The 24,991-nt window shown below is 41.7% G+C and overlaps 5 protein-coding genes across 5 annotated transcripts; 3 read left to right on the forward strand and 2 right to left on the reverse strand.

Moving 5' to 3' along the window:
• Positions 1 to 1,395: 1,395 nt before the first annotated feature.
• Positions 1,396 to 10,968, forward strand: PKNH_0513100 (AP2 domain transcription factor, putative; the record flags this gene model as incomplete). The annotated part of the gene is made up of 1 exon (XM_002258226.1): positions 1,396 to 10,968. One exon carries the CDS (start codon positions 1,396 to 1,398, stop codon positions 10,966 to 10,968), a length of 9,573 nt encoding a protein of 3,190 aa, XP_002258262.1.
• A 1,911-nt stretch (positions 10,969 to 12,879) lies between these two features.
• On the forward strand, positions 12,880 to 13,728 carry PKNH_0513200 (ribosome-recycling factor, putative; the record flags this gene model as incomplete). Its single annotated transcript, XM_002258227.1, has 1 exon — positions 12,880 to 13,728. One exon carries the CDS (start codon positions 12,880 to 12,882, stop codon positions 13,726 to 13,728), a length of 849 nt encoding a protein of 282 aa, XP_002258263.1.
• A 234-nt stretch (positions 13,729 to 13,962) lies between these two features.
• Positions 13,963 to 15,351, reverse strand: PKNH_0513300 (conserved Plasmodium protein, unknown function; the record flags this gene model as incomplete). The annotated part of the gene is made up of 6 exons (XM_002258228.1): positions 13,963 to 14,029; positions 14,208 to 14,265; positions 14,379 to 14,503; positions 14,645 to 14,766; positions 14,927 to 14,985; positions 15,144 to 15,351. The coding sequence occupies 6 exons, from the start codon at positions 15,349 to 15,351 to the stop codon at positions 13,963 to 13,965; spliced, it is 639 nt and encodes a 212-aa protein (XP_002258264.1).
• Positions 15,352 to 16,292: 941 nt separating this feature from the next.
• On the forward strand, positions 16,293 to 17,711 carry PKNH_0513400 (conserved Plasmodium protein, unknown function; the record flags this gene model as incomplete). The annotated part of the gene is made up of 1 exon (XM_002258229.1): positions 16,293 to 17,711. The coding sequence occupies one exon, from the start codon at positions 16,293 to 16,295 to the stop codon at positions 17,709 to 17,711; it is 1,419 nt and encodes a 472-aa protein (XP_002258265.1).
• A 57-nt stretch (positions 17,712 to 17,768) lies between these two features.
• PKNH_0513500 (conserved Plasmodium protein, unknown function) lies at positions 17,769 to 24,613 on the reverse strand (the record flags this gene model as incomplete). The annotated part of the gene is made up of 6 exons (XM_002258230.1): positions 17,769 to 17,889; positions 18,056 to 18,212; positions 18,352 to 18,440; positions 18,678 to 18,950; positions 19,121 to 19,227; positions 19,442 to 24,613. 6 exons carry the CDS (start codon positions 24,611 to 24,613, stop codon positions 17,769 to 17,771), a joined length of 5,919 nt encoding a protein of 1,972 aa, XP_002258266.1.
• Positions 24,614 to 24,991: the final 378 nt, after the last annotated feature.

The raw sequence follows: 24,991 nt of genomic DNA on the forward strand, positions 1-24,991 counted from the left end.
ACGTGGCAGTACATATCGTGTTCGTGTACATGGCGCGGTGTTAACTCGCACAACGTAGTTGCTTTATTGTCAGAAAAAAGCGAGTGAGTGAAACATATTACCCACTCAGTCATGTGAAAATTCGAATTAACAAGCACATTACATGCGCTTTTACATTTTTGCTTGTTTGTTCACGTTCCGCAATAACAATTTCTGAAGCTACTTGTTTGAAGGCGCCCGCGGTAACATCGTAAAATTTGTGTATGCGTGTGCTATACGTGTATGTGTGACTTACATGTGTGTACGTATACATATACATGTGTGTATTCCTTCCCGCGCGTGTTCCTTAATCAACTCGAGAAGTGTCCTCCTTTCTCGCCTCGAATACTCTTCGTAGTGTTAACTCTTTAATAACATGTTTGTTGTATCATTGCCGATGTTTGTGTACGTTCGAACCTTTAATGCTTATCACATATGCCTTACACAATTATAATTTTGAAAGCTCCACACTGCGTCACTATTTATTAACTAAAAAGGTATGTGTCGTTACGCCCTATTTATTTTTCCTATTTTATTCATTTTTTTCATTTTAATCATTTTGTTCATTTATTCACTTTGTTCATTTATTCACTTTGTTCACTTATTCACTTTGTTCATTTATTCATTTTGTTCATTTATTCATTTTATTATTCACCCTTTTTTGATATTTTCACTCTACCAAGGTTTTAAATGCTTTTTGAACTCATTGACCTTTTTTTTAATATCCTTTCCCCTAATTAACTCTGTTCGGTTCATTCGAATACCCATCGTTACGTTAACCGCATAGATCTGTTACACAGATTGCCTAAGTGTGTGTGTGTGTGTTCGTGTCTGTTTGTATGTGCATATGTACATATCTATATGTATATATGTGCGCATCTGTTTGTGTTAATTTGTGTAGCCGCATACATATATATACGGTTTAATATATATGTGTGTACGTCTACATGTGCGCGTGTGCAAGCATATAAGCTGACACGAGTACACCCCCGTACATGGGACTATTTTCAACTTAATTAAATTACACTGTTTATTTCATGTATCCTTTTTTAATTTTAAAGCAAGAAACAATAAAATGTTAAATATACATTGTTAATGGTACATATTTTATTTATGAAAAGCCCCATCTTTCTTTTTCTTTTTCTTTTTTTTTTTTTTTTAATTTATCTTTGAATATCTACGCATCTTTCCCTTGGTGTGTGTCCTTTTATGCGTTCCCTTTAATGGAAAGACACCTACATTCTGTCATTACAAGAGGCAGAAGGGAAGGAGCACATATATATGTATACATTTATATGTATGTGTCGAATTAATATCATGGTATTGTTAAAGCATATACATACACCAACTGAAATTTGACGTTATCGAGCCCCCAAAATGACTAGTTGTAGTCTCAAGTGTAGTATGTTACCCTGCGTACACATAAAGAACGAGAAAAATGAAATAAATTTGGAAGACCCCAAGGAGGAAGGCACAATACAATGTTACAAAGATGAAATGAACATGAATACAGAAGAAATGGCACAAGTTAAAAGTGCGGTCGATAATAATAACTTGTGTGATAAGTCGTCTGACGATTTAAATGCGAACGTTGAAATTCACGGCAGCGGTGACGTGAACGTAAGTAGCAGGGACCCTGCGGGTAGCGCAAGCGGAAGTGTGCATGTCAACGCCAATTTTAGTGAAAATGCCAATAGGACCACGAACGTTGACACGAACACCGACCTGATCAGTGGTGTGAACAGCGGTACTCCCGCGTACTCCCTTGAGAAGGCGAGCAGGAGCGCGAAAGTTAACGTGACTAAGTGCACCGAAGTAAAAGATTTCAACCCCGAGGAGATGAAGGCGTCATTCGAGCAGGAACGGAAGGATATTCTTCTGAACACCTACAATTACTATTTCTGCAATAACTACGGGGACATAAACCAGAGTGATCACAAGAGCAAGGACGACATGAATGTGTACTATTACAAGCGGGTGTCTTTCAATTTTATGAATTACGATTACGACACGGAGTATAAGCACTACGATGATGACAACGAGAATAATAGCAGCAGCAATGGAAACGACATCAGTAACGGTAATGGCAGCAGTAACGGTAATGGAAGCAGTAACTGGAACGGTAGTAGTAACGGAAACGATAGCATTAACGGAAACGACAGCAGTAATGGGAATGATAGTAGCAACGCCAACGGTAACGCAAGCCAGTCAGCCGAAGATCCCTGTCTAGTAGAAATCAAGAAATGTAACACGAATAACCTTTTTTTTAGAACCAATTCATACGACAATGTATTTTTGAAGAAGATAAAAATCACGACTGTCGACAGTAGGTGCACGAGGAAAAGCATAAAAAAGTACAAAATTCCCTTTGAGCCGAATTTTTACAGCAATCGCTTCTTCTTCTCCGACAAGAACATAAATGAAGACCCCCTTCCGCTGAGTGATAATTTGACAAAATATTGCAGTTCCCTGTCCGTCCATTATAACAACGCCAACAGTAATGGTGGTAGTGAGAACGTCGCTGTAAATGATGTTAGCAGCGGTATTGGTCATGAGAATAATGCCACTGATTTTAGAAGTTCAGTGAGGTGCAACAACGTTCCTAATAGCAACCATGACAGCAGGAGTGGCAGCACGAATACATCGTGCAGATATTTCCCTCGATACTCGTACAGTCTGCGATTCGAGGGTCCTCCCCCACATTTCTTAATTTTGAAGTACAACAATGTTACGAAGAAAGCTAACATAGTAAAAAAGGTGCCAGTGAATAAGAACATTTCTTTCAACCTTGCGAAATTTATTGCTGAAAAGTACATCCAGATTCTGAGGAAGAACTTGAGGAAGAAGGAGAAGAAGATGGAGAAGATGAAGAGGGTGAGGGGCGTAGTGGACAATGGTGAAGTAGATCATGTTGAAGCGGAGGAGGAAGGTGTACTTTGTAATGGGGAACACGTCGAGAGCAACAAGGAAAGCAACAGCGGAAGCCAGAGCGAGTGCACTAACGGCAGTCAGCACGAGAGCAACGACGCCTGCGACTCGAAGAAAAATATGGACTACAACAACAGTACGAACTGTGAGAGCTACCGCAGCAACTTTTTAAAATTTGGCACGAAGAATTATGATGAAGATGACGTGAACAATAACAACAGCAGCGCCTGCAGCAGTCGCCTTCGTGAGGACGTCAACGGGGACGATCTGGATAATGAGCTGGATAATGAGAACAATAGTGAGAAAAATAGCGAGAAAAATAGCGAGAAAAATAGCGAGAAAAATAGCGAGAAAAATAGCGAGAACAATAACGAGCACAATAGTGAGCGAAATAGTGAGCGGAATAATGAGAACGAAAACAGCGACAACAGCGTCTTCAACCCCAACGGGGAGAGCAACGCGACGAACAAGTTCCGCGCGAGGAGTCAAAACAGCTCGGACTGTTCCGCAAGCAGAAGCAACGAGCAGTTGAGTGAAGAACAAAGAATGGATGAAAACCCACACAGAGGAGAACAACCCTTCTACAATGGACTTCTAATTAGTAAGAATTACGAAAACAACAACAGTAACGGAAATAACGATCTGCAGAATATAGACATTAATTCTCTATGTTACGAAAATTACAGTTCGGAAAATGTGTACGATGAAAAGCTCCTCACGTATGAGTATCTCAACATAGACTTGGACAATGTTGTTTTTAACACGGACACGGAGAAGTACATGAAGTTTTTAAGCAACGTAAAAATATACTACCTTAATAAGATGGACGACATGAGAAAGATCGTTCCCGGATGTGACGACTCGACGGGAAATAAGCTGGTCATTTTGGTAAAAATAAAGTATGGTTCGTGCGTAAAGTCCAAGATCTTCATTTTTGAGAACGTACAGGATATGATGAGTGAGTACGAGTATGTGAACTGTGATTTGCTTGATAGTACGGAGCAAGGCGATGGCGACAACACGATGCAGTTTATGCTGAGGAGGGGTGCCACCAGCGCGTGTGGGGAGAATGCCTATTATGGGGCAAATCATGTCAAGAGCGAAAGCGGCAGTATCGGGCCCCATGCGAATGGTAACAGCGAATCGGTGAACAGTGATTCTTCGGCGAAGGTGTCAACGGAGAGTGCATGTAGTGGTGATAGCTCGAATGGCGAAACGAATCCAAATGGCGAAGCGAATCCAAACGGTGAAACGAATCCAAATGACGAAGTGAATCCGAATGGCGATGTGAATTCAAAGAACGAGGAGCAAGAGGATCTGGAGAGCGAGGACCCCGAGAAGAAAGATGACGACGACGAAAGCCATGACAGGAAGGACATTCAACCTGGGATGTGTAAATTGGAGAACAGCGACTATCTGTTGAGCTCTGATTCTGCCGGAGAGAAGGCAACAGTGAAACAGGAGTTGTTGGAAGGGGAGGAGAATGACGTTCACGGCGGAAGTAGCAATAACGGTTGCGCTGGTGAAACAGTAAAGCGCAATCTAGCGGAGGAGATGGAGAAGAAGTGCAGCGCCCTAGGAATCATTCCTGCGGATAAGGCAAACTCTGAAATCAACAAAAGGAAGGCAAAAAAAATGACCATGGACTATAGGAGAAAAATCATTCATTTTATACGAAATAACGTGTACATAAATTCTTACATATACGACTGCTTCGAAAATACATATATGAACAGTCAGTTTTTCAAGAACGACGTAATTATAGTGAATGATTTGTGTGAAGAGGATCAAATGGTCGATGATATCCCGGAGTACATATATGAATTGAACAAGTTCGTCTTTATTAAGTTTACGAATTTTGATCAATACGTTAGAAAGAATCACAAAATTGCAGAGGGGTATATACAGTACTTGTTACAGAGTAACATAAAGTGCATTAATAGGTATATGATAGGGATAAGGTGGGTTCCGGATATTTTTGCTTATGAATATTATGTTTGCAAGATTATGGAGGGGAAGTCGAAAGGTAGTTCATGGAAAAACCAGCAGAAATATAACTACTCGCTGACGTTACAGAAAGATTCGAATGAGAAAACTTTGAAGTATTTAGTGGACTATGAGAATAAGGTTATTGATAATGTGTTGTGTGTTATGCACGAATATTATCAGGCAAGTTTGTTTACTGAAAAGTGCATCTTTAATTTATTTAAGTTGGTTCTGCTGAGAATGAGCCTGTACATTGGGGTTTTGAATACGAAGGTCATTACTCTGGATTTGGACAAAGCCATGTATCGAATGAAGAAGTTTTCGGAGCCCATAAGTTTGTGTGACAACTACGGGGGTCCTGAGAATGAAGGTATGTCTAAGAGGGAGGAGAAGTTGCTTACCGGGGATATCAGCTGCGCAGTGGAGTACAGGTCGGGTGAGCAGCAAAACGAGAACGCGTGGAACAGTAGCCCCATGCACGTGGACGACGGAAGGAATAGGAATTGCCACGTCACCCTAGTAGAGCGCAACGGCCATATCCAGGAGGAAGCGGAGGTAAAGCACTCATCTGACAGCGACCCCAGCAATCTCCTACAGGTGTACAACCCTTACAACGATTTATTCCTGAAAAAGGAGAAGTACAAAAATGAGGGATACTTGCAAAACAAATTAAGGAATAAAAAGAAGGTCAGTTACAATTTGGATAATACCTCCTCCCTATCATTGAGGACTCGACAGAAGAGAAAAAACTTTGCCATTTCGAAGAGAGGAGGTAGAGTCCCAAACAGTGGTGCCTCTGCTGGCAGCAACGAAATAGGGGGAAGCGTAAATGGGGGAGAAACCTTTAGCGTAAGGTACTACAGCCCCTCGGCGGATAACAACAAGGTAGGAAATTTAAATAATCACAAAAAGGAGTACCACTCGAATGCTAGCGATTTTAGTGGTGCATCCCATTTGACGTCTAAGCATAAGTACCACCTCCGCAGCAACAATGCGCAGTCGACGGATAATTACTCCTCGGAGGAGTATGTGTCCAGGATAAAATTGAGGGGCAGAAACAAAGGAAGGAGTAGGATGTTGTACAAATTGATGAATAAAAAAGGGTTAATAGAACCGTACTGGTGGTTTTTCTACAATTTGTATGAAAACGCGACAATACAGGATAGCGGAAGTAATTGCAGCAGTACAGAGGGAAAGAAGGATGGGATGTTGCGTTCGTTGAAGATGAAGAAGACGAAGGGGAACGGTGGCACGGGTGGTCACATTTCCGGAGGTGACAGCGTGTCTACTCTGAGGAAAGGCGAACACAAGATGAGCAATCTGTTCAGAAATTACGAGAGCAGCAAGAAGTCTCGCAGGTCACGAGAAAATAGTGAGAACTACCTTTACAACAGATTGTTAGAAAAAACGTACAATAGAAATTTAATGAACCATTTATGTCGAAGGAAGAATAAGATAAAGATCAAGTACATTTCGATGGTGCATGATATTATTTACAAAAAGTTTATTCTTTTGAGTAATACAATTTTCCCGAGAAATACACATGAGTCTGAAATATTGTACACGCTGTTCCCACACGAACCTCACACCTTCATGTTTTTGTACACGGACGATAACTTCCAGTATCAGAATGAGACCTTCTTGAAATACGTAACGTTTAGTGACAACCTGATGAATATGAACCATTGCGGATTGTGGGATGCTAGGAAAGGTGGTGTTCATAGCCATGGGGTAAATGTCAATGGTGATGCTGCTCCCATTGGAGGGGTTATCCCATGGGATTTGTATGAAAGTGGTTTGTTATCGTTAGATGCGTGCAATGAGCTAAAATATGGAAATATAAATATGAACGTCCATGTTGGAAACAACGGAGGAATCGGTAAAGATTTTTACGTGGACCATTTGATTGTAGGAGGAGCGGAAGGGCTGATCGGTTCGTCCGCAAATGCCTTGTTGACAAATGGAAACTTAAAATATTCGAGCATCCCGAATTATGAAAGAGTGAAAAGTAGCCGACGGGATGCATACTTGGGCTTGAATGAAATTGGAGGAAATGTGTCTGGGGCCCTCGGATACAATGCGCTGTTAAACATTGGGGGTGGTGTGGAGGACGGTATTACTTTTGGGAATTACGACGCGAATTACCCGTTCGGCGGAAATGTGGATCCTTATCGTCAGGGGAATGTGGTTGGTGGTGGTATTGTCGCGGGGGCGAATGCATATCTGGACACGCCGTCCAACACAGGGCATAAGGTTTTCGGCTTTGAAAGGAGCAGAAGGGAAATCAAGCCAAACGAGTACTACGACTACTTCATGGGCGGCAAGAGCTTCCTGGGCGGGAAGGACAAGTTTCACAACATTGGTGAGAAGAGAAGCGTATCCAATACGACTTTCGGAAGGGGAAGTAAATATTACGAGCATTACGGAGATCAGGAAGATAAGAAGAACACGAGCGACAATGACATTTCGCTTATTAAGAGAAAGAAGCATGGTAGTAAAAGAACCAAGAGTAATAATCTGTCGAGTGTGAAAAATTTCACCAATCTATGTAGCAGCAATAAGAGCGACATGAACAACAATGCATTGGGTAACAACGTTCATGAAGATTCCATGATCCCTATGGGTCCGCTCCCAACAGGGGTCTACTTTGACTCTGCGCGAAAGCTTTGGAGATGCCAGTGGAAGGAAAATGGAAAGTTTAAAACGAAGGGATTCAGCTTGATTCATTACAACACCCTGGAGGAGGCGAGAAAGCAGTGCATTCTATACCGATGTGAAGTGGGTAATATACCTGTTAAGAGTGAATGGCTAAATCCTGTATATGTTAGTTCCACCCACTTTTACAACAAAAAATATTCTAGCAGTGCGAATAACACGAATAACAACGCAACGAATTATGGAACCCCGCATAAGGAGTTAAAAACGAGTTCTTTGAATCTGAATAGATTGAAGGAGAAAACTAATGGTGTGGAGAGAAATGGTAAAGGGTTCATGGACGGATCAAGCAAGGACTCAAGTGACAACAACTACTACGGGGCAGTTGGGGGTGGAGGAGGTAGTCCAGAAGGAAGTGCAAGTGCTAATAGATATTCGACGAGGAACAATACGGCGTGCAGTACTTTGAACTTGATGAATAATGAGAAGGGTAATGATATTGACATTTCGATTTTGCAAGAATTCGTAACGAAGAATAAAGAAAATCAGAACAACAATGAGAAAGGCGACGTGGTGAATAACAATCAGGGTATGGAAGAAGACATGGTAGGAAATAATGACATGTTCTTCTTTGATAACGGAAAGATGGACACCAGTGCAGTGAAGGAGACCGAGGAGGGACTAGCACAGGGACAGGTCATGGTGGATGGGGACGAGGATAGTGGAGAGGCCCTCACCGGGCGGAGAAGCAAACGCATGAAGAGTAGCCCTAACCATGATACAAATTATCACATAGAAATTAATGGCAACTTGCAGGACTACTACCAAGGGGGTGGTGGTGGTACCGAGGATTTCATCTCCGCTTTGGAGAACGCGAATAATTTGGAGAACTTTCGAAGTGCGTTAAGTAAAAAAATTCTGAAGGAGATGCAAAGCGCGAACGGAGGAGAAGGTAGCAACAGCAGTAGTGGCTACGACTTAATGGGGGGAGGTGCAGGTATTACCGGGGTAAACCGCACCACAGGAATTAATAGTACTAATGGGGAAAGCGGAGGTGTGTTGAGCAATTTACAGGCGGTGTTACAGATTCTGCGTAACAAGGAAGGTAAGGAAGAGGACCTATTAAAGGGCACTTTGAACGGAGTGAAGACAGAGAATGGGGCGACCACCTTAGGGGAGTCAGGCTTGGACATTGGTTCTGGAAGCAAGGGGGGGAACGTCGGTGAAGGTTTAGATATGTATCGCATGTTACACGCGGTTAAGAATGAGTTGCTGCGACAGGGGGGCAGTGAGAATAATTTGCCCTACATGAATGGTGTTCGAAAGAAGGGAAAGAAGAAATACGATAAGGATTTTCATTCAGTTATGAGAAAGGATGTAAGCGGAGGGAAGAGAAAAAAAATGTCGATGATGAACATGGTAAATTCGCTAGACATGATTGGAAGAAAGGGAAAGAAAGGGACCTTTTTGGGTACTACCCCTGCTGATGGTAGCAATTTGTTACTAAACGGTAGCAATATTTGCGAGAGCATCTCCGCGTTCGTCAAGTATGCTAACGGAAATAAAGAGTTTGTTGCGGGAGGTGGAGCAGCCGCTGGAGACGGACCGGGGGTGGGAACTGGACTCGGAGCATTGTCTATGGGTAAGAACTATAGCGAGAACGGAGACCTCCTAGGGGGTAGCACCACCACAACCAGTGGTATGTCGAAGATGAACAAGGAGATGGAAGGAGTTGGTGACCAGGCAGGAGGAGAGTCCGCGCTGAGTAACAATTTCCCCGACATATTTTTTCATGATATCCAGAACTTTTTAAACTTTGCCAAGGAGAGAAAGGATGCTGCAAAGGGGGTGGTTAGTAGTGGTACTGGGGTGGAGGGGGAGAATTTGGGCGCAGTGACGACGGGAAACGGATTGGAGGGGGAAGAGCCTACCGGAGGTCTGGCGTACTTTAAGGGGAAGAAGTGGAACGTCAACAACGCTAACAGTGAGTACGAGAATTACCTGAGGGCGATTATGGTTCAGTACGAGAAGGAGGAGAAGTTGAGGCAGCAGAAACAGCAACAGAAGGATCCGCAGGGGGCGCCCAGGAAGAGCGATCATGGAGATGGCGCTGGGGATGGAGTGTTTCCAGAGGATGATGCTAATTTGAAACATGTTGGTGGTAGCCCGATGAATAATCTACTAGTCGGTGGGGATATTATGAGGATGGAGGAAGGAATTGGCAAAAGCGGCGATAAGAAGGAAGGAGGAAACGAGCTGGAAGAGAATGAAGACGGCATTAACGGGGACGGCGGCGTGAGGAAGGAGAAGAATGACATAAACAAGAACCTCTCAATTGGATTCTTTCAAAAGTATCTAAGCCTATTTGGAAGGAATCAGGAAGTCGGCACGGAGGGTAAGAACCATGAGGATCAGGATGATAGTAGTAATAATGAGAAAGCGGGTACTTGTGTCCCTGGAGCAGGAGGGGAGGAAGTCGCAGACAACTCCGCGTACGTAGAGTATAAGAGTCCAGAAAAAGAAACGAACGATTATAACACGAGGAAGAAGAAAAAAAAGAGGGACATTGGCTACTCCTTCATGAACAATAATGACTACTATTATTATGATGATGATAATTTTAACGACCCTTTCAATGAAAACTACGAAGACGATAATATTAATGACCACTTCAATGGAAACTATAACAATTTTAACGACCATTTTAATGAGAATTACGAGAACTTTAGAGGAAATGAGTATGGGAATGGGCACCACCTGGTGGATGAGAAGTTGGAGCAGAAGTATCTGGGTGCATTTAATTATGGGCCTGGAGGAAACAGTACTACAGGCGCAGGTGTAGGTGTAGGTGTAGGTGGGTACGGGAAGAAGAAGGTTAAAACGAAAGGAAGTAAAAACAATGGAACAGCTGTTGGAGGTGGTAATGAGAATGGCGCCTTGGGAATTATTTCCGACGATGAAGCAAACATGCTGGGGGTAGAAGGCGGGGCTAATGGAGGTAAGAAGAACAACTCCGGGGGAGGTGGATCCGGTGGAGGAGATGTCGACATCAATTTGATAAAACAGTCGCTCCCGAAAGGCATTTATTATGACCACGCAAAGAAATTATACCGAGTGCAGTATATAATAAACAACTCCATTAAGACGAAGGGGTTCAGTGTGAAGAAATTGGGACTAGCACAAGCGAAGATGGAGGCGGAGTCGTTCCGGAACTTTTGCCTGGAGAACGGGCTTTTGAATTCGCGCAAGAGGAGAATCAACTCGCCCTATAATAACAAGAAAGAGGAGAAGAACTTCAAAATGATAAAGGATAACGAGGAAATTCTGTCCAATCTACTCTACTTGTACAACGCGAACAACGGAAATCAACCAATTGAGTGAGGAGAGGTGGTATATAGCATACATAGTGATGGTGGTGGGGGGGGAGTTATATAACGCAGGAAGATTTTTTGCCCCTGTTTGGGTACACTGCGCGAGAACCCAGTCTGCGGGGGGCCTATTGGAAAATATGGAAATGAACGTTTTGCCCATTTTGGAGTGGTGGCCTCACGAACGCTTGGACGTTATATCATAGGTTTATGGAGAGAGCTCATGTGGGAGAGCAGTAAAAAAGGGTGACAGCCCACGGACCGTTTGGTGGAATTGCAGTTTTCTCAGTTTGCCGTTTGTCTTTTGAAGTTTTTATTTTGGAGTTTGTCTTTTCAACTTTTTCTTTTGAAGTTTTTCTTTTGAAGTTTTTCTTTGGAAGTTTTTCTTTGGAAGTTTTTCTTTGGAAGTTTTTCTTTTGAAGTTTTTCTTTGGAAGTTTTTCTTTTGAAGTTTATCCTTGTAAGTTTGTCCTTGTAAGTTTGTCCTTGCAAGTTAGTCCTTGCAAGTTTGACGTTTTAAAAATTTGTCTTTTAATTTTGCCTTCAAGTGTTTACCCTTAATTTTGGCCTCGAGTTTGATGTGAAATTTTCCCCTTTGAAATTTCGGGAGCATTTTGCCTGAGGTTTCCACAAGTTGTAAACTCGCTGTTGAATTGGTGGATCCCTTTTTTCTTTTTTTTTTTTTTTTTAATATGTACTGGATCTCCCTGCTCCGTTGGCTCATCAGCAGCTGCTCTTATGTTTGTATCTGCACTTGCGAATCATTGTTGTTGATGCGTTAAGAGCCTCTTTTTTTTTTTTCTACTTTTAATAATTCATTTTTGAGAAGAATTAGCCTATTCATATTTTCAACTCATTTTAAAACTCTTTAACAATTAATTAATGAACTAAATAATTGAAGATTTTTTCTTTTTTTTTTTTTTTTTTTTTTTTTTTGGACGGTGTGATTGTTCCTCTGGTGATGTGTGGTGTGCGTAGCGAAATGTAGTGGCAGCTGATTTTTTGGCTAATAATACTACTACCTAAGGGAAGAGTGCACCCGCATGGTTGACACGCAGTTGCAGTGTACAGTATATGTACATGTGTGTGTTTATACGAATGGGACAACTTGTTTTTGGGGGGGGACACTATAACCTAGCAGGGGGTGCCCTCATCCCACTCTTCCACCCCAAGGGTTGATAAAGTACAATTTTTTTTTTTTTGCGCGATAGATAACATGATTAGGCTTGACTTTACGCATGAACTGTACCATAGTGTAGCGGGCTTTCCCATAGTATATATGTTGTTTTTTCCTATAAGTGCACCTTAATATATGCTTGCAAATTTTTTCTTTTGAGCAAGTAAAGAAAATTAGTGTGCCCGCCCTATACTGTTTTATTCATCCTGGACCATTTGAGCGGAGTGGAAGCAGCTGATGTTGTAAATTTTTTTTTTTTTTTTTTTAACAAGGGTGATGATTTTAGATGATTTTTTTTCTTTTTTTCTGCTTTGTTACTCAACAAGTTTGCTGTATTATTCCCCCATGCGAGGTCACTAACGAGAGGGTAGTTTTCTCCACTACCTTGGATTAAAACGCATTTTTTTTTTTTTTTCATCCAGTGTAGTTGCGCGCTACGATTTGCAAAGCGAGGCTAACCTTTTTCGTGTTTGCACTTCTTCCCAAGTTGACGTTAAGCACGCCGAGCGCTTAGGGTGATAGACTATATAGATTTAAGAGCGTTTACGAGAATACGTATAAAAGTGTAGATACATGTGCGGGTGTTCCACGCGTCTGCCCTGCCTTCATCGTACTTGTCCACGTCCTTCTTCCTTTTCTTTCTCTTTACATTGTGAAGCCTTCCACAGTTGGTACTGCAAACTTCCATTTGGGGAGGAGCAACAAGTTGGTTACCTGCAAAGTGTAGGCATCAATATAGAGGAGCCAAATGAGGACATTTCTAGTGGAAGCAGGTCGGGTTGGGAAGTATAGAGATTACTACCACAACCTTTTGCTCCACCGAGTTGTTCCGTTTATTCCCCTTGTACATGTGCAAAAGATTCCATTTGGGAGCAAAAAGCAAAAAGAAAAAGTGGACAAGGAGACGAAAAAACTGCGGAAATTTTTGAAAATATCTGGTGTGAAAAATGATGTACCGTTGGAAGAAGCAGATGAAGTGAAACAGAGTAGATGGAGTGAACGAAGTGGTCGAACTCATGGAGAGAAGGACGGACGAGAAACAGATGCTACGCCGATGCAGCTAGACTACGAACCATATGACACGAAAACACAAGAAATTGTTAAAGGCTTTGAGAAAAAAATGAAAAAAATATATGATAACAATTTAAGTGTCGACTATTTTAACAATATCGTTATTTCGAAGGAGAAACAGAATTATAATCTTTCGGATTTAGCACAGGTTGTTGTGAAGTCATCCAAGGTGATATGCTTCTTCCCTTACATAATTAGCGATGCACAGAAGATTATTTACCATTTGAAATTGAAGGACAATACATGGAACCCTACTATATCGAATGATGGGCAACACATTTTCTTGCATATCCCTCCACTCACAGAGGATGTAAAGTTAAAGAAGAGGAAAGAAGCCAAGGAGCTCTTAGAGAAGATGAAAAACGACTTGCGCAATTTACGACATAGGATGCGTGACGACATTGCCAAGCTTCTCCAAGGCGAAGAGTGGAGGATTGTCGAGCGGAACAAATTGGACGGATACATAAAGGGGAAGATCAAGGCGATAGAAGAAATATACTCCAAATATACGGGAGGTGGGGGCTGATGGAGCTTCAAAACCGTTGCAGCGATTGTGCAGATATGTCTGTTTAGCCCAAATTGTTATACGCCATCCCGATGATCCATCCGTACTGCCCCCCCCCTCACGAATGATGTTTCCCTCAAAGGTTTTCTCCCCTAACCAAATTCCTTTTTTTTTTTTCTTTTTTTTAAAAATACATTGCTTCCGTGCTGCAGCGTTGATTAAAACCTCGTTGGGGGTAGGATCAAATAATAGGCTTCATTCTTTAGGAGCAACATGGAGGCTCCCCTTTTTGTCCTGCACGTCGAGGTAACTTGTACATTCCCTGGGGATGAGAAAAAAAAAAAAAGAAAAAAATTTCACAACTGCAGTGTGAGCACTTCTTCTCGGTTGTGAATGAAGGAGACATGAATGGTGTGAAGCGAATGTAAGTTTTCATCTCTGGCACTTTTTTTTATCCGTTAATTTTTTTTTTTTTTTTTTTTTTTTTTTTTTTTTTTCACCCTGGGTAGTAGGTCAACATGTGCCTCTTGGTAAAGTAGTACATATTGTCGCTCTCTTCTGTAGGAAGGAACAATATATGAGAGATGAAACTGCTTGGGATAAGAAGACAAGGTGATTATGGTCCGCACCTTGTTCTGTTATAACAGGAATAAGAATAATGCATGGCTCACCTGTGTCCATGGAAAAGTTCGGGACGATCTTCTTCACGTAGGCCAGAACTTCCTCCACATCGAGGTTCATCGTCGTAGCGATGTAGAATACCAACAGGGAGAGAATCTTCTGAAGGGAGATGTAGCTGTAGGGGTAGAGAAAAGTTGTGAGGAAATGGCGCTCTCTTGTAACTCCCTTTTCCTTCCCTTGCACAACATTACATGTGTGTTATTTTCATAAATACGTGGTACAGCTTTCCCCTCTTTTTTCAACTTGAATATACTACCTGTGGATAAAGATCCTGTTTTCGTTATTCTCAAAGAGGATATCGTCTAGGAGAAATTTCAAATGAGTGCAGTGGTTGAAATTGTAATTGCTCTCCAGGTCGATGATGTAGTACTCGAACTTCTGTGTCGATAGGGGTAGGTGGAAGAGAACCCGTTAGGAAGTACAAAGTACACAGTGGAGTAGATGCGTGGAGGTGCACACAGTATGGGTTAATATATGCAGAGCAAAGGTGCTGAATCCACGGATATAGATGCATGGGCCTGGAGGAGAAGCGACTTACATGTGGGTGAATTATTCTAGCCATTTGATATTCTTCGTTACATCTTATGACGATGATGTCTGCAACAAGGAGAGGATTCACCGAGTTGTCTGCATTTTGTTTAGTGACAGACACTGCAAGTGCGCCTTCATCATATGATTGGTTGTCTCTCTGCTATATTGCCTATTCAGCGCTGTGCCATTTTCTGCTCATTCGACGCGTTCTCTCCCCTGTGTACGCGTGATGCCGATGCTTCCAAGGAGCAAGATGTTCTTGGAATCCTCGTAGTCTCCCACGTAAACCCTCGTTATTATTTCCCTGAGGCCCCTTTTATATGCTGCCCCTGATTCCCTGCCCTCCCCGTCGTTGCCCTGTTCGGATTTCATCTCGGTGAGACCCACCGACAGTTGGCGCATGCGGGTTCCTTCGATGGTAGCCATGGTCATTTGTGTTTCTTTTTCGTTGTCTCTGTCCCGCTTCGTTCAGGAGGGGGAAAAAAAAAAAAAAAAAAAAAAAAAAATATGCAAAAAAAAAAAAATAATAAATAAATAAACTTACACAGAAAAAAAGTGCCTAAATGATGGGAATAACTGGATGATTACCCTACAGGGCGACCAGTTCCTCCTTTTTCAACTGGTTTACTTTTCGTAAATATTGAAAAAGAAGGGCCCCAGTAAACCCGACCCGAAGTCCTCTTGGGCGCAGTAGACACGCGAGCGTGGGTTAAGAAGTGAAGGCGGAAATGCGGGGACGAAAATAGCCGCGCGAAAATTGGTGCGTGAAAAATGGTGCGTAAAAAATGGTGCATCGGAAAATTTGCACAAACGGTTGGGCACTCGTATCGTTTTTATCATCATCAGAGTTTGTTCGGGGTGGAAATAAATTACATGTTTCGTTTCCTCCGTTCAAGTCCTTCCAAGGGTGTACATTTTCATTTTCTGCGCATGCTCCTGCGTGCCAACATGCTCTGACACGAGCGAGCGAAAAGTACCGAGCAGTGTTGCTGCGATGTGGCATGGCGGCACGGGACACTGTATACCATCCCATCGTGACGCATTCGCCACAAGCGGTAACCTCTTTGAGGAGGAGCATTCGCCGCACATACGTACACACGTCAGCCAGGCCTAATTAGGCACTCAAAAGAAAAAAAAAAAAAAAAAAATATATATATATATATATATATATATATATATATTTAATTGTGGAGAGGTGGAACTTGTCAGTTCGTGGGAGCCATCCAGGGTTAGCCAAGAGGAAGCAGATCATTACACTGTGTAGGGAGAATAGCCACCTTGTAGTAGCCACCGTGCAAGATTTATTCACAAACGCATACACAAGGACATACGCATATCGAGGAGAGAAAAAAAAAAAAAATAAAAATAAATAAATGAAGGAGTACTACGGAAGGGAGGAAAGCCGCAGGGTGAACCAAAATGAAAAAACGGACAGAGGAGAAAACGGTAAAGCACAAAGCGGCAAAGAGGACAATTACGTTTTCATCGATGAAAAATATAAAACATATTTTGACAACATAAGTGATATATTTGAAGACAAGGTGGAGTACATACTAAAGAAACATTTTAAGAAAAACGAACCGACGAATAAGAACAAACTGCTCTGCTTGAATGTGTGTGTGTTGTGGCAGAAGAGGTTTTTAGTTCTCTTGAGCAAATGTCTGAATGAGTTCGAAGCCTATAGGAAGAGACATGAATTGAAAGATGACGAGAAGGGAGAGAACGCAGCTGAGGAGGGTGGAAAGAAACAAGAAAGTTCAGAAGAGCCTGACAAGGGATCAAATGAACATGGTGAAGACAAAAACCAACCAGATGGAAACAACCAATGGACAGAAGAGTTAAAGAGCTTCATTAAAAACGTAAAAATAGTCGACAAGGAAAGTATTGAAGTTGTGTATGATGTGAATGAAGTGAGCGACGATTGTAGACCATGCGCTCAACTGACTTCAGACCAAATTTATTACCTTCTAGTGGAGTCGAAAAAAAGAGAAAACGATTTAAAAAAAAATATTTTTACATTTTTGAAATACCTTCCTCTTTTTATCAAGTGTATAGAAAATAAGAGTTTAATAGAAAAATCCATCTTGGAATCTAAGCTCCTTTTAAATGATGGCCACGGGAGCAATCCTAATGAGGAGGAAGTTCCTCGTTCGGGTGAAGTGCATGTGAATGTGATGAACCCCTCGCAGGAAAACATATCCCCCATGGAAATACAGAACAAGTTGGACGAAATTGTGCATTTCGATTGTAACTTGTCCGAAAACTTGGAAACCATTTTTAAGACAGGAATAGGAATGGTAGACATGACAAATGGAAAGAAATTCTGTACCCGTGGGATGGATACCTTAGCTGGTAGTGCCCAGGATGGGAATGACGCGGCTAAACAGACGATGAACGGGATGGAAAACCACCAGGAAGAGCAACCTCAACAGGGAGCTGAGTCAAGGGATGACTACTTCCAACATAACGCCACCTTTAATAATTTAGCAGATTTATCTAAAAATTTCTTCAACAAAAAAAATAACAACTCACTTATTCTTCCTTTGTCGAAGATTAACGACTTGTCACTCATAAATAATATCAGCACCAGGTCGAACAAGGATGGAAAAGAAGAGCAATCCGAAAGTGAAGGCGCTTTCTACATTTACAAAAATAGCATGGATAAACTAAACCTCTACGGGGTGGACTTACTTATAAATTTAAACAATAAGTTGATATACAAGGTTAATCACATTTATAGCCTCATTCAGTTTTACTCTATGCTAGCGAAGGATGTATTCAACGAGGGGTAGCTCTCGCCGTCTAGCGGAACGCAGCCCCCTACATGAGGGTATATAAACAGCCTCTGACTAGTAATACCTTCGGTGCTCTTTCACATCGTTGGTAATTATTTTTATTATTTCCTTCTTCTTCTCGTCCAGTGCTTTTGCCATGTGTGCGTAAAGCCTGTCCTCGTATTTGTTCATTTTTCTACCAGGGGGGAGTGAAGTAAACCAAGTGGGAAATGCGGATAAGGGGGTAAACGGGCGTATAGTACCCCGTGTTCATGGCAACTGAGAGTGTTTCCATTTCTTCGCCCCTTGTCTATTTTTTTTTTTTTTTTTTTTTTTTTTTTCCTTTTAAAAAGTATGCTCACTGTTCGACTTTTTTCGCAATGTAGAGGTTTTCCTCACTGTATGGCAGGTAAAGCACTTCCGAGCTGGGGTTTTGCTTCACGCCTTTGTCCAATTGTCTGTGGTCGCCCGTCGGGCCATAGGCCTTGTTGATCTTTTTGACGATATCACTCAGGTCGTCTTAGCGAGTGGGGGGGTGAAATACATATGTATGTGCATGTAAGTGTGAATGGAAATTTCGAAAGGAAATACGTTGGTATGTGTATGCCTTCATCTATGTTGGCCACTTTTTTCGCAAAGGAGCGAAACAATTACGTACAGTCAACCGACATGTCCACGTGGTGAATTTTTAAAAAAGCTACATTTCCCTCCCCTTTTGAGTTTGCCTTCTCTTGGGGAGGGTTTCTACTGCGGGGGATAAGAATGGGCCGCACAAAATGTCATGGTGGTATAAATTAGGGTGCAGCTATGGGATGTACGTTTCTATTGGAATGTTTTATTTTCAGCTGTTTTGTTAAGTTGCCATCTGGAACGATGCCCCTAAGTGGATGCCTATATGCACGGGTGCCCCAACCCATCAGATGCCTAAGCATTTTTTTTTCTCTCATTTTTTTCTCTCTCTCTTTTTTTTCCCATTTTTTTTACATGCTTCCACTTGAGAAAGAGCCAGGGGACAAGAGACTTAATATATGAACAAAGAAAATGGAATTGTTACACAGATTATCGTGTAAGTAGCTCAGGTGGTTTGTTAAAATGCTCCTTATCGCTGAAACGTATGAATGGAATAGGGACTTTATGGCTTCTTTCCTCTTTGCAACGTAGCTAGCTGTGTTTTCCCCTATGTCTGTAACTTTGAGCCTTTCACTTAATTCTTTAAATTTTTGGAGCAGGTTTTTCTGCATGATGTTTATTCGTTCTCTGTGGGATGGAATGACATGCCGATATATATGTTGGGACTTATCTCTCTGTTGGTGAAGAAGCGTTTTGCTAAAATGGATAGCGTACATCCGAGTGATCCTATCTATTAGGTTTCTATGGAGTAGTTTTTGCCTGGAGATGAGTTTTACTCATTTAGAATGGATTCTTACGTGCATAGCGACTCGTGACGCTTATAGATACAGCGGAAGGTAAAGTAGGCGATTTTCTTTAAGAGGATTTTCAAGTAAGTGGCTAGGGTGAAGATGTCGTCCGCGTACTGATGTGTAGGTGTGTGTGTGTGGGGGGTATAATAGGGGAAGGGGCACATCATCCATGTATTTTGTTCGCAGGGTATCCAAAAAAAATGCAGACACGTAAGTGGTGTAGACCGGAATGGTTGCAATTATACACACACACAGGAATTCTTGACTGACGAAGGATGAACTGCCTGAGATGAGATGATGAAGGACTCGTGTGTATTGAACCCCTACCTCGCTGTGTATCTTCCCAAGATGTATCTCGTTTCCACTGACGGAACGTAGACCGCGAAGTTGAGCAAATGTTCCTTCGAACAATTCAGAAACGGTCTCCTTCTCAAATTTGAACAAGTGAATCAGCTCTGTTCTGCGTGATATCTGATCAGGACAAAATACAAAAGAAGACATAGCCTTCTTGTTTACCATGAGGTCATTCACCTGGATTTGATGGATTTGCTTCTTGTTTAAATTGTCAGTCAATATATTGTTTTTATATATAACATGTGAAAGGTCGTATGAGATGAATAGCAAGTGGTTGTATTTTGGTTGTTTCTCCTTGGGGAAATCCTTCGATGGAGTTTTTTGGACAACACTACTTATTAGGTGGATAATGTACATACATGTGTAGAGTAGGAACTTCACATCGACATATTCCCTTCGGAAAATGAAATTCTCCTCGTACGAGGATCCATCGGGGGGGTCAATCTTCCCATAGCTCTGATCTTTTGCGATGTCTGGTTCATTTTTCTTTCTCCTATTCCGTTCCTCTGAATCTCTTTCCTTGCTGATTTTAGTATGCTTATCCGTTCCCCCTTCGGTGGTCCCCTTGCCGCTCCGTTTTACCTTCAACCCACTCGGTGTGATTCTTTGTGTCCATTTGACGTTACTCTCTGCATGGGAAGTGTCGGTCTCATTTTCTTCCACAGTGTCTGCTTTAGAGCCATATTTCTCCGGTAGAACCGTACCGCATGAAGATTCCTCCGCGGATTGTTTCTCTCCCATTTGATCGATCCTGCTCGCCCTTTGTTGTTCTTCCTCCCCTTTGGGTACCCCCTCCTTATGAAAGAGGCCAAAGGTGAGGTAATCATCTGAACTCTCCTGCACGCCGGTAGCTTTGGAGAACACCAAGTTGGAGAGATGCGAACCTATCATGTGAGAGAGAAAAAAATTACTCACAATGGAGTTATCCCGTGCTATATCCAGCTCGTATCTTTTTTCTATTTTACGGAATGTTCCAATTTCATAGATGCGGTTCTGGACGTGGTTAAATTTGTCCTCAACGTTTATCTGGTAGGTGCGGGGGGGTGTTGAGTTGGAGAAGTTGGCTCCGTTCGTAGGGGTAATAGTACTAACGGTGCTAAGGGGGGTAACGACTCTTGCCCCGTTGAATCCCCCTTTGCCAGTATGCACCTCCCTGGGCGATCTTTCCATTTTGATGGAGGCCCTAGATGTGTATGCTGGGTTCCTATCCTTGAGCTCCGCGTGGCATGGTACCCCCCCAATTTGCCTATTGGATTGCCCAATACACACCCTGATCTGATAATCTAGAAGATAAAAAATGAGGAGGTTATTTTTTATTTCCTCCTTTGTGGTGAGGTAGTCAATCATTTGCCTGTCTGGCGGAGGTGGTGCTAGTCCAGATTGGCCTCCCCCGTTTGCGCTTCTGCAGGAGATGGCCTTAAATTTGTTGCTAAAGATATATTCATTCGCATTGAAGAGATTTTCGATGTCTTGTCTCTTCTTCCCAATGGAAAGAAGAAGATGAGTTGCGTTATGCAAAAATGCTTGAATTGTATCTAAGTCGATGTTGGTTTGGCTAGTCCTAATGAGCATGGTGCAGTACGTTTCTACCTTTTTCTTTTCTGTTCTTATTTTTTTCTCACCACATATTAACTTTTCCCCAATCGATTTGAAGCTACCTTTGAATGTCTCCATCAGTTGGTTGTACCTACTGGTGAATTTTTCGTGGTCATAATGGTAACCGTGACCATCGTGATGATCGTCGTGATGATCGTCGTGATGATCGGCGTGGTGGTTTGTTTTTTCTTCGAGAAATTTATCCATTAGACATATGTTTTTTCTAAAGTGTTGATAATCCTCCCAGCTTTCATTCATCACCTCTTCGTATTCCTTCACCAGTTGAGATAATTTTCTAGAAACATTATCAAAGGTTTTTTTATTTGCGTCAAATTTCTCCTCTAGCTTGATGGCTACCTCTTTGATTTTTTCTTCGTCTCTTCGGAATTGCTCTTCCAACTGCTTAACATTCATTTCTTGGTATGTTTTTTTGCATTCGCTTTCGGATTTCATTTTTGCTTTTAGCAGGTGTTCGAAGAGAATTTCTTTGAAGCGATCATAGTAGGTTGACGTAAATTCTTCGAAAATCTGTTTTAGGTGGTCCTCGTTGAAGAGCAATTGGTCAGGTGGATATAACTTTGGAACGTTAGGTAATGTATGCGTTGTCCCGTCGGGATTAACATGAGTGTCAAAGAGATTTTCCTTTTTCCATTCCCTCTTCTGCTGAATGTATTCCCTCCTAATCTGCGCAATGTTTGTGTTTATACTGTTACCCTTTTTATGCGCTACATAGGAGGTATTTTTTCCTGATTCGATGGTAGATGGATTCTTCCCTTTGACGATCCTTTTGAGATCAGTTGGAATGTCTCTACCATGATGTAGTAGCCACATCATGCTACCCCTATAACTGGTATACGTGTGGTACCAAATATTCCCCCCATAGTACGTGTATGTATGTTTTTCCCCGACTAACTGTCTGATTACGTTCCTTTCATTGTCATCTCTGTTTATTTTTTGTTGGCCTTTTATATTACTGTGCTTTCCTTCACTTGTAGTGTCATTTATGGAGGATCCTTCGTTAGCCCTCCGAAGAGATAGCGCCTCCCCCTCTGCGCTTATCACTTTGGCTTTCCTCAAAGTGGCGAAAAAGAAATCCTCCCAAAGGCCTTTAGACTTGGCGATGAGAGCCTCGTTAATAGTGCGAGTTTCCTCTTCCATACGCTTTACATAGCTTTCCAGTTTTTTCTTCGCTTCGTCTTTAATGCTTAGTAACTTGTTCATCAACAAGTGGTCCTTACACTGCAGACATTTTTTCACAACGGAATTATACTCCCTGAGCAATGATTCAATGTTGCAAAGGAACACACGATCCTGTTCATTGCACTTTCTGACAGATTCATTTATTTCTTTTTCAACGTACGACTTCATCAACAGTATCTCACTTTTTAAAGTTTCCAAAATGGAGAAAAAAGAAAGTAGGAAATAATCGTCTCGCAAATTAAGCATGTTATAATATGCCAAAATATCGTTTATCATTTTTTTGAAAATATTTTTGTTTCTGCAAATTTGTGCGAGGATTATTTTCTGAGTGTGTTTATCATTTTTTGGGGGTACTCCATTTGGATCGTCTTCCATGGTGATAACATCAGGGAGGTTGTCTTTTTTTATGTTCTCCTCTATACTTTCTTGTCTTCCCTCTGTGTACTCTTCCCTTTTTACTTCTCCTAGTACATTCCCTTTTGGTACCAAGTTGGCCCCTCCAGGGATGGTGTCTGTCTGTTTCTCCTTCTCAGCGCACTGCGCCTTTCTGATCAATTTTTGGGAAAACCTTCGAGGAGCCCTCTTTGGAGCAACTCTCCAGGGTGGTCTTTCCTCAGTTTTCACCTTCGTTGTTGTCTTGGACGCCTCCGATCCTGGCGATGGTGTTCCCTCCCCACTTCCAACAGCGCCCGCGAAGTTGTCCAAATGGAAGAACGTTTGTAGGATGACCTCCCTGTAGCGAACCATTTCTGTTTTTATCTCCTCATACCTTTTGAGGTACTCCTCATATTGTTTATTTGCATTCTGGTAAATGTCGTCGCAGTGCTGTTGGTGGTCTTTCGCTACCCTACGCTCTGTTTCTTTCTCCGTTTTCCCTTGTACTGTTACCTCCTCCTGTGGGGCTAAGAATCCGATGAAGAAGTGGTCAGGTGGGAAGCTAACCCTTCTGGCGTACGCAGCGTTGTAGTTATCTTCGAACATAGCAATGAGATGATTAAAAACTTTATCCATGGATAAATTCTTGAAATAGTTTTGCGAAATGGTGGAGTAGACGGAGCAGATGTCTTGATAACTCTGCTCGTGAAGGATGTGATGGAGGAAAAAATATTCACATCGATGATATTTTTCGTACACATAATTATACGACTTCGTTACGTAATCATTAAAATGATTGAGAAATTCCAGAAAAAATTGTCTTCCCCTTTCCACTTCCGTATTAATAATTTGAGAAGTTTGCTCTGTGGTGAAAAATATTTTTCCATTCATTTTTGTTTCCAGACGTTGAGTACTTTGACTGATTGCTTTTATTACCTTTTCGTGTTCCTTCTCAAAATGGCAAATAAATTTTTTCATTTTTTCATTCAAATTGGTAAATAGATTTTGTACGCAGTCCCATTTCTCCTTGATGTTCTCTCTTTTTTTCTCTACCTTTTTTTTTATTTCATTTAGTATGCATTTTTTTGTATTTTCCGAACAGTCTTTCATGATGAGTGTGCTACTGAACTGGGGGCTATCCACTGTGTTGTCATTTGGTGGAATGAACCTTTCACAAATTTTTAATTCCATCAAAATTGTGTAGTATGTAACATAGAAGTTGTTATTTTCCATTTTTTCTTCCGAGTTTTTTTCGCTTGGTGATGGATCCCCCGTATCCCACTTTAAGTCAAGCGCTTCTTGTGTGAGTCTTTCCACCTGGATTAGCATGTTCTCCATTTCGCTCTTTAGTAAATTCGCCTTTAAGAACGTTTCTCTTTTTATTTCCTCTATGAAGTTATCGACCTCTCTGTGGTAGTTCTTTATCAGTATATATGATTCGTCTTCTGCTTTGTTCAAATATCTGTGGGTGCTTTTTATTCGTACTTTCTTCATTTTTTCTATTGGGATGTTCATGGCGTTGTGTAGGGAGAGTTCGTTTGCGTATCCCCCATTTTGTGCTGAGTTTTTTATACTAATACTTGGCTCAGTTTGTCTGTTCCCTTGGATGTTCACCGTATCTCTTCCGTGGTTATATCCCGTCTTACTTTCCTTCCGCTGTGTTTCCATGTCATTCACTCGGTTGTACTGTTTATTGGATTCGTTTTCCTCGTCTAAGGTTTTTCCAGTGCTCCTCTCCGCATGCGCTTCTACATATTTCATGATTTGTGCAATGTTGTCCGTCCGGTGTGTCACTTGCTCCCCTGCAATTACGTTCACATAATTTTTTGCCAATTCATCATTCCTCCGTTCTATAAAATTACTCTTATCGAAATATTTTTTTTTTCTTTCCTTCTGGGCGGATAAAATTTCCTCCCTCTTTTTTTTGCCCTCCAGGAAGGTGTTCATTTTTTCACTAAAATTTGTCTTCTCCATTTTGTAGTCACCATATCACTTTGCTCCGCTCTTTTCCGCGGTGAGTTTCTCCTACTGGTCGTTATTACTCACCTGTATGGTGGACGGAGCACCGCTGTTGTCTGTGTCAGTCTTGCGAGGATCCAAATGGGGGGCATAATTGGGGATCCTCCAAGGCTGCAAATGTCTTTCCTGCACGTGCGTACACACACGATACAAGGGTACAACAAGTGAAGGTAAATTGGTGGACAGGCACAAATTGTTATTTTTAAGCGCAATTAAATAAAAAAAAATAATAATAATAATAACATTGGCAAAACTGCGAATTTGTGGAGCCAATTTTACCTCCGAAGAAAGGTATGTACGCAGAGTTGCCAACGTGACGGTCTTGACCATGCA

Source organism: Plasmodium knowlesi, assembly GCF_000006355.2.
Source record: "Plasmodium knowlesi strain H genome assembly, chromosome: 5".
Taxonomy (NCBI): domain Eukaryota; phylum Apicomplexa; class Aconoidasida; order Haemosporida; family Plasmodiidae; genus Plasmodium; species Plasmodium knowlesi.